General features: G+C 30.6%; 1 protein-coding gene across 3 annotated transcripts in view; it reads left to right on the top strand.

Annotated features, from left to right (window-relative positions):
- Positions 1 to 12,302, top strand: part of LOC109175728 (MADS-box protein CMB1-like) — a 28,707-nt gene extending 16,405 nt beyond the window's left edge. For 2 of the 3 annotated variants that reach the window (XM_019325072.1, XM_019325073.1), the window contains 8 exons: positions 7,952 to 8,144; positions 9,427 to 9,505; positions 10,218 to 10,279; positions 10,457 to 10,556; positions 10,757 to 10,798; positions 11,072 to 11,113; positions 11,716 to 11,831; positions 11,925 to 12,302. In XM_019325072.1, coding sequence (XP_019180617.1) covers positions 7,960 to 8,144; positions 9,427 to 9,505; positions 10,218 to 10,279; positions 10,457 to 10,556; positions 10,757 to 10,798; positions 11,072 to 11,113; positions 11,716 to 11,831; positions 11,925 to 12,012 — 714 coding nt within the window. In that variant the 5' untranslated portion in view covers positions 7,952 to 7,959 and the 3' untranslated portion in view covers positions 12,013 to 12,302. Of the gene's footprint in view, positions 1 to 7,650; positions 7,824 to 7,949; positions 8,145 to 9,426; positions 9,506 to 10,217; positions 10,280 to 10,456; positions 10,557 to 10,756; positions 10,799 to 11,071; positions 11,114 to 11,715; positions 11,832 to 11,924 lie in introns of those variants that run through there. The other variant, XM_019325071.1, reaches the window with a different exon arrangement.
- Positions 12,303 to 12,922: the final 620 nt, after the last annotated feature.

Raw genomic sequence — 12,922 nt, forward strand, 5'->3', positions numbered from 1 at the left:
AAATTAGGAAGTGAAGCACACACTTTACAACTATGCATTTATTATGAAGAAATTATTAATAGTAAATAGCGACAGTATTAGCATCTTTTTTTAATGGACACGTTGAGATATACACTAAAAGTGGATTCTTGCCCCGTGGCCAATGGGGTAAAACATGATTCTTGTATTTGATGTCACAGATTTGATTCTTGCCAACAATTTTTTGATCAATCTCATTGCACGAGATAGTTCAGTTTGCCTCTCATGTGTGATTTGTAGAATTACAAGTTATTACACAAGAATGTGATTTACCTAGTGCACACCAAGATATAGTGGTTATGATTTCTTGATGTAACGAAAATGTATAGTCTTTCTTTTTAATAAACCACATTGTAATGAAAAAAAATATTCAAATTTTTTAAATATATTTTACATATCAAGATCAAACGCTTACCATTACTAAAAGTTATAACAAGTTGTGATTTGAGAGAACAATTTTATTTCGTTATACTTGTATAACAGTGAGTCCCATGCTACCTATGAATTTTCGTGTTTTGTCTATGAAAATCCATTGATAAATTAAATATCTACTTAATTTTTCTATTGATAAATTTTATTTTGTGTAGTGGGCCCTCTAGACACTCGCCCAAAAAGTGTGGACACATCTATCCCAGTAAAAAGTGTAGACAGGTCCACACCCTTTATCTTGAGAAATCAAATGTTAGGATCTAATTACCATTACTAAATTTTAAAGTTTGCAATAACTATAAAATGAACTCTGCTCTTAAAAGTTTTAATAATTATAAAATTGACCCGTGTTTTTTTTATTAAAACCATTAACCATTAATGAACCCTGATGGCCGGTTGAGATCAATCTTCACTTTTTTGTGGAAGAACCATGTTCTCATTTGATCTAGTCCTTATCTGTTCCTTGGCTTTGGAAATATAATGGAGCAATCTTAAATCTCTATGCCAACTGTCTCACCCAAAAGAGGTACCTACAATCCAGCGAGTGGATTAGTCACTATGTCCGATGGTGAAAACCTTGAGTATACCAAAAAAAAAAAAAAAAAACTACAAATGAAAAATTGATTACTTGCCTATTAGTGGGTCGTGTATATCTTTCTACATTTTATGTTCATATCGTGATCATCTCAACTTGTTAATGAACATGTTTGCATAAATGGTTAAGTCTACTAGAGAGAGAAGTCAGCACACGGCAGCCCAACAGCACTAAAAGACTTGTTCTGTCATTCTCACGTACAAGTCCTATTTTGGGCTTCCACTATAGTAGAATGAGCTTATTGGGCACCTATGACAAGTACTGCTGTTTTGCAGGGTTGTTGACCCTTCATCTTCAAAGGATGACAAGTAATATATAGTTGGGTATTTATATTATTCTTACCCACAAAAGGCATTATTTTCTCACCCCTAAGACCCCAACATTTCAACTCGGCAGAATAGTAGAATGATAAATTATAGTGATTCAATAACCACATAGGTAGAGGACTAATGTTTGGTGCCTACAATGAGCCACTATATTGGATAAACTTCTACACTATGATTGTTCGGGTTCGTTCTTAAGTTTTTGCCTACAATCTACTACCCAAGAATCACCAAGGCCACCTCCTATGTTTTTTTTTCTATTATTCTCTTCATACAAGGTATGAAATTAAAATTCTACAATTACCTAATCATACAAATGAAAATTAAAAGAAGATATGTCGTGACATTTTTAAATCATAAATAACTATAATTCTATTTATAAAAATGACGCCGCTCCTTATTTATTTATAGTAGTACATATCGTGCTTTTTATTGTAATAGCAAAATTTTTCAAAAATCATACAATAAATTGATAGGGAATATAATAACCTCGTTGTACGTATTTTTGCTCGGTTATCGTCTCAATCGACCTTATTAATTTATCATTAATTTTTTAACACATTTAGGAGTAAGCCCGTGAGTTCCTGACCACGTATAGTATGTGGTCGAGAACCTCATTGATTAATCATAAAGCTTGATTGTAGGTCGACATGCTATTCCCGAGCCAAATTGGTTGATGTGATTAACATAATGAATCAATAACGCCTAACCTAACCATCCAGAAATAAGTTATATCAAATACCCATGACTTGTAAGCTTTATTTAGACAAGTGTTAAGTATAGAGCCACCTCTTGCTGAGGAACTTCCCGATCATAACTTAACTTATCATATATATCATATCAAAATGATAGATTTATTAAGAGATGAGGGTAATGAATGTAACTATGATATATAATAGATAGATACGCAAGTAAGTGACGATGAGATTAAAAGATGATTAATTGTATAGCATCCAAAGTTTTTAGCATGGAGGAGTGTTGTCATATATATATTGATTCTAGCTAACATCATTCTCACACTCACTAATTCCTATTATCTTCTTAGATAAGGAGAATTTGGATATTGGATAACACGTCTTGGATAAGAGCTTTGCGGAAAGCTCCTACATATACAAAGAAAAAAGGATTTAGATCCTCATATTCTTGCTAGTCTTTGATTAAGATAAAAGGATTATCTCTTAGAGAATGACTCAAATTTGATAAATGAAATGATTGGTGTAGTTAATTCTTTTCTAAAAAAATTGCCCATCAAGTGGGCAAATTATGTTGTGCATCCGTATGCACCATGCATGGTGCATACGGATGCAAAAACGACGTCGTTTTATTAAAAACGCGCGTCTCCCCTTAAAAAAAAAAATTCAGGTTCGACTCCCAGCAACAACATATGAACTAAAATTCCAGAATTGATGAACTATAATTCCAGAATCGATGAACTATAATTCCAAAATCTATGAACTAAAATTCCAGAATCTAATCTATGAACTAAAAATTCCAGAATGAATGAACTAAAATTCCATAATCTATGAACTAAAATTTCAAAATCGATGAACTACAATTCCATAATCGATGAACTATAATTCCATAATCTATAAACTAAAATTCCATAATCTATGAACTAAAATTCCATAATGAATGAACAACATAATGTTGTTGCTGAGAATCGAACCTGAATTTTTTTTTAAGGGGAGACGCACGTTTTTAATAAAACGACGTCGTTTTTGCATATGTATGCACCATGCATGGTGCATACGGATGCACAACAAATACTCCATCAAGTGGGAGGAGATACTTCAAAATAAAAAGTTTAGCCTCTAACCAACCCTAGCCTTAGATAAATACCCCACAAACATATAGTTCATCACTTTATCTTCATTAAACTTACTTTCTCAAACTATACGTTTTGAAAGATTCAACTTGTTCCCTTTTTACGCATCAGCTTTACTTGCTTCTTACTTATGACGCCCATCCACATTAACCTAAACAAGGATTGAATTCGTAACTTGCAATACATCTTTAACGAGGATTGAATTCGTAACTTGCACGTATGAGAATCATGTTTCACCTATTTCAAAGCTATAATTTTTATATAATGTAGAAAATTTACAGTCACTATCCAAAAGTATACACTAGGTAATTATTCTTGCCTTGTGACTCTAACATACAAAAGATCATAAGAAAATAAACTAATCTAAATTTTCAATAATTGACTCTAAACTTTGTGATTATTAAACCAATCCAGTTATTTTACCCACTTATTATTGTTATTTATAAAACTACTCCGTAGTAGACATTAGAGAATTAATATTTAAAGGGAAAAAAAAAAAAAAAACTACATTTTACCTAATAATTAATGAATGTTAACAAGGGAAGCATTGATACTGCACCCAAGACATGAGATGCTGTCGTTATCGATTCCAGACTTCAAGTACGCTAACGTGTCGACATATGGTTGGATATTTCTTCGTATTTATACAACCAATTTATTATTATTACTGTTTCGTTGTTGCAGTGTCAATATAATTGTGGTAGTGCTACATACCTATATACTCTTTGATTTCGAAAGAAAATATTATTTATATCAAATTCATATTAAATATTTATAGTTTTGTTAAAGCATTTTTATAGTTTTTTTTTTTTCATTAGAGAGGTATTATAAATTAATCGATTTTATTATTACTTTTTAAAAAAAGTAAATTACATTATTAAATAATAAAAGACTTAATAAGAAAAATGGAGTGTAAATTATTGTCTATTCAAAAGTACAAATACATGCAAAAGAAATAAAGGTTTTCGATTTCGTAGCCACTAAGAATACGTAATTAGATATTTGTATCAAATTTAAATAATAAGTTAGAGTGTTAGACCCCAAGAAAATATAATAGCATGACACTAGATGATGATGATGGTTGTTGTAGTTAATATTAATATTAATAATATTATTTATATTTTTATTAGGAGTTAACCAAAATTAACTTGGTTAATTATAATTCAATCGGTGATCAAATTACATCAGTTCAAATTAAAAATTAAATTTTCTTTAAAAAAAAATAGGTATGATTAATCATTAACTATTTGGGAGATTCACAGTCATAGCGCTTGACCACAAGATTTTTTGGTTAATCATTATCATTATAAAATAAAATTGAGAATATAACTTTATAATGTTCACTATGCATGGTGTCACATACTTACATTGTATCAATCATTATCTCATACAATATAATCAATTGTTTTTTGGTACCATAACACTTAATATCTGATATCATACTAAATTTGGATTGCTTTGGAGCGAAGTCACTGCTGTGTTGAATATAATCCATTATTTGATCGACACAAACTTTTCACCCGATATATGAGCTCACTTTATATAGATATATTATAATTCAAAGAAAAAATGTTAATGACCTGAAAGAGGTGATCATAATTGTGGAACATATTTATCATATTACAAAGTCACGAATTTGATTCTTTCTAATATTTTATTGGTCAAACCTGTCACATACAACCTTTTTAATGTACTTTACCTTACTTATATGATTACAAATTAATTAAACTCGTGACCTTTTCAATAAGATTTACATAATAAAGATAACTAATCATCAATTATCACATCAGCGAATAAAAGAGAAAATATAAATAAGAAATACATGTCGTATAACTTTTTTTTTTTTTGAATGCACATGTCGTATAACTTAATTTAAAATATCTACATCGGTAGTTAACCCAAATAATTATTTTTCCACAATTTTGAGGTCCTTCGGAACTGTCGCTGACAGACCCTCTGATGATGTTTCTCACGGTTTCCATATATTGGGAATTCGAATATTGATTGATTGGACAGCTGGTTTCTAAAAGTTTGTAATTTCTCAATGTACATAAGGGCTTAATGGTCTCAATGTCCAACATAAATTGTTCCATGGACATAGTGGCATGCCTTGCCCCTTCTTTGCTCGACACGTCATTTCACCAAGTTTAATGTAGGGTTTGACTTGACACCATGGTCAAGCACTCAAGCAACATGTAATTGTGAGTTACACTATAGTGCACAATAAATTGTAATTAGGTCATCAAATTGAAAAAAATATATATAATTGAGTCCCTGAACAATACAAACTCATATATTTTAGAGACCTAATTGTAATTTTTTTTTTTTTAGTTTAATAACCTAATTGCAGTTTGGTGTTCAGTTGAGTGACCTATTTGACCCTTATTCTAATAACTTATAGGTAATATAAGTTTTTATCGCACTGATCGGTATTGTTTGTATAACGAGTTCAATCAAGAAAGTTAATAAGAATAAACGGAGCATATACGTTTGCTCTCAATTGTACATACTCGTTTGACGAGACCTGGAACTCGACCTTGTTGAAACAAGTGAGTAAAGCATCTCTTCAGTCATCCTATCAATTCAAGTCACCTCAGATAAGGTAGAAGGCGTGACCGACTTGACTGATCAGTAGATGAGCACCACGTATTCTTATTGGCGGAATTTTAGCATGTGCTTCTAGTTCAATGCTATAAAAGCCAGGAGACTACAAGAATGCATCTCATCTGCATGTCATGCTCGACCCGCTCAAATCTTATTAACATTAGTAATAACAATATGCGATGTTAGCTAGTATAGTAGTACACAATACATGGTTATATCTGATACTATTAACACCATAAGAAAATTTATAAGTAATAATCTTAGGATTTATTAAAAATTAAAATTTTAAGTAACTACTACGAAAGAAACTGCTATGTAATCACATATATAGTTTCTTCTTTGCTTTCATTGAGTAAATGCATGCATTTCTCATCTAATGCAACATTATATTTTTTTTATAGTTTATAAATGTACTTCAAACTAGAAGACCCAGATCGAGTTGGCTCACTTGGCTGATAGAGTGATAGTTATATTTGTTAATTAAATAACACATAAGTTATAATATTCAGACCGTATTAATAGCACCAATGAGTCAGTTTTGTACTCTCCCATATATAACTAATGATTATATTTGGTTGCAAGCTTAGTTTTCTATTTTAATTGTTTAGGTAGGATTTGTCAAAAATAAAGTAAATATTCCATTAAAATGGATGGAAATAAAGTTATACAGAAGACTAACAAAAATGGAATGTTGATTTCAGCTGCACTTCAAATGTATATTATTTGTGTTTGCCTTCATGATTTCATTTTGAAATAACCGTTTGACTTAATAGTAAAAAGAATACCCTAAACTCCTAAAGTGTGAGTGTGTGACCTAGCCGGCAAAAACCCACAATGAGATAAACCAGTTTAGGTTACTCATAGTTGATCAGTTCAAATTGGGATGACCATATACAAATTTTATTGGAAGTCAAATTTGAAACGTTATTGTGATTACTGAGAAAATTATCTGACCAATTTTGCTGTAGTTTTATCGAATTCGACTACTCTTATAAAAATGTTTTAATCATTTAATTCGTATTAAAGGTTGCTACAATTGTTTTGTATTAGTTTGGTGGTGATACATGAACGTAAGTGTCTTAATTAATGTATACAGTATATATATTTACTTCATCAACTATACACAAATAAATAAATTAATTAATAATATAGGGGTATTTTACTTGTAAACATACACATGAATATGGTTACAACAATATATAATTTGTTGGCTTACAATATTTTTGGTGAAGCTTGAACTATACCTAGTTTAAAAATAAACCCTAAATCCTACACAATTCAAAGATTACACTAGTTAAAATCGAAATTCATTCCACTTTTTTTTTTTTTTTTTTGAAAATGTAAACTAAATCAAGGTTAAGAACTAATTAAAAGTAAAAATAATATCATATGAGAAAAAAATCGAATAAACTCTAGTTGACTAGCTTAAAAGTGGAAAGGGGAGAATTACCCAAAAAATAGGGAATATTTTCAGAAAAATCATGAAAATATTTTCTCAAGAAAACAGAAACCATAAGTAGAAAAGACTAAATATCAAAAAAAAAAAATTTTAAAAAAAATCCTTTTTTTTTTTTAAAAAAAATTTGAAAGATATTTTTGGCATCTGGCTATCTTCTTAGCCAGGAAAAGCATTTTTATACAAACCAAGACATACTTACAAAAAGCACCCTCACGGGGTTGCCATATATACACCCTCTCCACTTAGCTACAATATTTACCATTCTATACATACATATCTGTCCACAAGAAATTATATTAAAAATGCACATATATACTATATAGTGCATATATTACATATATATATATATATATATATATATATATATATATATATATATATATATATATATATATATATATATATATATATATATATATATATATACACCTGGAAACCTAAGAGCCTAAGAACAGCTGCCATCCTTGAAGAACAAAAAAAGAGATGAAATAGAGGGAGAGAGAAGAGGCTAAATATATAACAAAATACTTTCCTCCAATAGGCTTTTAAGGCAAAAAAGATCCAATCTTGGTAAGAGTTTGTTGATGGGTAGATACTATTTTTTAAGTAATCTTATCATTTCCTGAAAATAAATTTTTTCTTTTTCATTTCTTTTCATTCATATACATGTACTGCTATACATATACATATATATAGAGAAAAAAAAATGGGGAGAGGAAAGGTGGAATTGAAGAGGATAGAGAACAAGATAAACAGGCAGGTGACCTTTGCAAAGAGAAGAAATGGATTGCTCAAAAAGGCTTATGAGCTTTCTATCCTTTGTGATGCTGAGGTTGCTCTTATCATCTTCTCCAATAGAGGAAAGCTCTATGAATTCTGCAGTAGCTCAAGGTACTTAATTTTATATTTAGATCTTGAATTTTCCCTTTTTTTGGTGTTTTTTTATTATTTATTTTTGTGGTTTCATATTAGATTAGATTAATTAATTAATTATGTATAAAGTAAAGATTTTGATCCCCCCAAAAAAAATTAAAAAATTGAAGTTATAGGTAGCTTTCTACACATCACTATTTTGGTGAAAAATAGATATAAAAATCACATTTTTAACTATGCTGAAATTTGATGCATAGATCTTGAAAGAGATATCTGACTTTTATTTTTGTTTTATTTTTCGTTTGAATAAGTTGGGTATATAATAAAGTGTTTGTGATCAAAAGGTTTAGAAGGAATTGACAATTGATGGGATTAAAAGGGATTAGTGCCCTCTAAATTCTTATTTGTTAATTCTAATTTTCCAATAAGATGGATGGATCGGAAAATTAAATGTGTTTTTTAATCATTTTGATTTGGGAAAAAGAGTGAATCTTTTTTTTTTTTCTTTTCTGGAAATACCATTCAATTCCCTCTGATGGTAATGGAGTATTTGCTACTTGAATTCTAGTTCTTGTTCAAATTTTGATTTGTCTAATAGATATAAATATAATATAAAATGAACTGACCCGAAATCTAATCTCGTCGTAGCAGCAGAGTAAACAGTGTATGCTATATCTCATCAATAGAAATATTATATAAGCATAGTATATGATAAGCCAACCGCCGTCATTCGATTTGACCAAAACTCAAGCCTAATTAATTAAACTTGCTCCATATAATTAACGTCTTAATATATATAGAGAAAAAATCTTACATGGTGATCTGTTTCTTTTGCTCAATTCATGTATATATTGACATTTTTTGAGCTTGACAGCATGCTAAAAAAGAAGAGCCTTGAATTGCTTTCTTGGTCTTGAATTCTTGATAGATAAAGCTTAACAAAATAAATAAATAAATAAATAATTGGGGTGTTGTCTGTCTTAGAATAATGCAATTGAGGTTTGATGGTCATAGGATCATAATTCTTGGATGTTTCACTTTATGTCAAGTGATAATTTGTTTCTTTGTTTGTTGGTCAAATATTCAGATATTCATATGTGTTCATATACAGCAACCAATCAAGGATTTGTTGACTAATATCAAGACATATATGATTCTAATGATTATGTATGGGTGATTAAGAAAAAAAAAATTCAAGAAAATGAAGTCATAATGTGCGGCACATGCAAATCTTTGAACACTACTGTATGTTGACTGAGGCTGAAAAGTGTGAGTGTTGTGGAATTGTCTTTTGTTGCAGTATCTCTAAGACCCTAGAGAGGTACCATAAATGCAGTTATGGTGCACTTGAAGCCAACCAAACATCCAAGGATTCACAGGTAATATAATTGAGGAAATATAATAAACTACTTTCCCAATTCCCAATGATCAAGTGGTTTTTAATTTCTTGTTCTTCCCAAACTTCACACCTGTGTGTTGTGGCCAACTGAGCTGTTCATGCGAGCTGATCTTTAATTTCTTTCTTTCTTGGGTTAATGTGGAGTTCGAGCGTCAGCGCAACATAATCGGTTGGGGCTTGTACTCATATTAGATTCCGAGCTGAGCATGGGCTCTCAGCACTGAGAGTGCCCGGCTTGTAGGATCGAGTTCAGTATCTTGTCGTTGAAACATTATGCTGACAGCTATACAAGTATAAGGAAATAGATTTCACTATGTTCTAGCTAGCTATAGCTTTTAGTGTAGTGGTAAGCGATTGATCCTAACAATTTGTATCAGAGCATGTCACAAGATCATTAGGTGTCACTGAGCCTCTGAGTGCAGGCCCCTTTTGGTGATGGACTAGCGCATTTATCATACTAAGTAGTTTATAACTAGGAGGAAATGGTTCTTGGAGAGCCAAGTCGAATATCCTGTCATTGAATGACGTGGGGGCTCATACCGATGATGGGCTGTCGCATTCATCATACTAAGTAGTTTTATTTATAATTATACAATTATAAAAATACACGGTAAATCTTTTGTTTTTTTTATTAATGCACCAAAAAAAAAAAGATGCATTTCTAATTAGTTACGTTGTTGTTTGTTGATCAGAGCAATTACCAGGAGTATTTGAAGCTAAAAGCTGGAGTTGAAGTCCTACAACAATCCCAAAGGTTTATTATATTAGAGACCAAGAAGATATATATCTGACTGTCCAAATCCAATGTGTTTCATTTTCTGCACTAAAATTAAATTTTTAGTTTTCCAGACACTATTATGACAGTAGAAATTAAGGTAAATACTTTTTTTTTTCCTGTAAATATATTAATATAATTTACTTAGCTTTCCAGGCATCTGCTTGGAGAAGATTTGGTGCAACTGGGCATTAAGGATTTGGAGCAACTAGAAAACCAGGTGGATACATCATTGAAAAGTATAAGGTCAACAAGGGTGAGTATGTAGTCCCATGAATTATGTCCCATAATTACTAAAATAAACAAATGTTGAATAATACACGCTCCAAAAGGGTGGTCGAGTGGCTGAACCATGATTCTGGTAACTGAAAATTACGAACTTGATTTTTGTCAATACCTTTTAGTTGATTCTATATACTATCACGGTTTTGAGAATTTCTTGATCCTGTTTTGCAGACAAAACACATGATTGATCAATTATCAGAACTTCACCAAAAGGTAAGCATAAGAAACCGACATAACTAATAACCAATATAATTAATATAAAAATTTGTAACAGTGCAACCAGTTTTGTTGGTGTGAGTGACTGTGCACTCTCATCCCTTCAAAGAGGTCCGGAGTTCAAAACCCTCCCACCTTCCCTTGTATGACAAAATCAATCTGGCCAGCAGGGGCAACTGCATATATAAATTCTTGTGTACAAATAGATTTTTCCACTTAAAATGTAAAAGTGGGTTTTGAATGAACTTTGTGCTTTGTGCACTTTTACAGGAACAAAATCTTCTTGAAGTCAACAAAGCTTTAAGGATCAAGGTACTAAATCCTTACATAAAGCTACTTGCATCCTTTAAAAACAACATCACTGTCCATACTCCATATTGCTCAGCTTTTTTCTATATTATTTTGGCACTCCCACTTTTATGTAATTAAGAAAAAAAATACTAAATACAAAGAATTTATTCTAAGAATTATTAAGGTGTTGATCGACATGAGTATTGAATTATAATTGGTACAAATATATATAGACCTAACAAATTATACCTCGTATTGTTGGTATCAATAATAATTCATATTTGCCCTAACATTGTTATGGTTTCTATATCAATTTATCCAATTTTGGATCAAATAGGGTTAAAACAATTGCTACAATATAATCGACTAATTGACTAAGGAGTGCTTGTGTAGTAAATTACAAAACATAACCACATTGTCCCAAAGGGGGATGGCTGCGTGGGCAGATTGAAACATGATTTTTGTGTCTAAATATCTAAGAGCTTGAATTGATTCTTGCTAACGACACACTTTTCGTGCTAGAGTCTTCCTAGTGTGGTATAAAGTGGTCGATAATTTTTCCTGTATTCTTTAACATTATTATATCTTTTTGGTGGTGAATTATCAATTATGCCCTGTGGCAGCTGGGAGAAAGCAGTAATAATGATGCATTTCTAACACCATGGGAACCCCAAGGGCAAAACATGCAATATGGACAACATTCTTCTTCTCAGCAATGCCAAAACACAGCTCAAATTGGGTGTGTTTTAATTTGAAGTGTCCCTCTTTTTCTATGTTTTTTTTTTTTTTTTGGATAATTATTTCTCATTTGTTTTAAACCATTTTATGGTAGGTACAACCCAACATCGATGCAGGCAAATAATAATGTCGGAACCTCAACAATGAATGGAGCCGGAGTTCTTCCCGGATGGATGCTTTAATTTAACTCAAGGAGTATATACTGTTCTGATTCTACAACGTTGATTTCGATCTTATTGTCGAAAATAAAAATGAGTACAATAAATGAATAATATCGAATAATGATATTGATTCCTAAGACCATACTAAACTAAAATTCTAAACCCTTATTGTTTTTTGGAAGAAGTTATGTCTTTATCTAAGTGTATATATAGTGTGATTTCGAGGGAGACAATATATGTTAGGATCAAACATTTAGTAGCGAATACATAATCTTATATTTGTGTAAACATTAATTTAATGCATGTTTCAATAGTAGAATGTTGGGCTCGCCTTTCCAAGCCCTCACCAATGACATACTCCGATACTAATTGTCAGAATCAAGCAGTTACGGAGTTACCATTATGCATGTCAAATGCTATGACTAGTAGCGAATATACAACTTTATTTATTTATACTTGCGTCACAATTAGTGTCACGTTTCGATGCAAGATGTTGGACTCGGTTTTCTTTGCCTTTGCACAATAGTCACATATTGTAATTGTAATAATAGCAATAAATACTATTTTGTCCCACTTTATGTATATGATTTGAATATTAAAACTTGAGTCAAGCTATTTATAATTTTTAAAAATAATATTAAGTTTATTACTAGTGTATAAAATATATATATATATATATATATATATATATATATATATATATATATATATATATATATATATATATAATCTTATTTTAAAAATACTGTTAAACAGAAATTGATAAATTTAAAAATTATTTTTTATATAAAAAAAAATTGAAGGAAGAAAAGTTAGTTTAATTAATGAATAATAAATATTATATATGTAAAATGGGATACTTTAAACAATAAAGCATGTGGACAAAATTTATTACCACAAAGAGACAATACGAGGAAGTGTATTTGTATCG

The sequence above is a fragment of the Ipomoea nil genome, unplaced genomic scaffold (genome assembly GCF_001879475.1).
Source record: "Ipomoea nil cultivar Tokyo-kokei standard unplaced genomic scaffold, Asagao_1.1 scaffold0688, whole genome shotgun sequence".
In the NCBI taxonomy this organism is placed as follows: Eukaryota; Viridiplantae; Streptophyta; class Magnoliopsida; order Solanales; family Convolvulaceae; genus Ipomoea; species Ipomoea nil.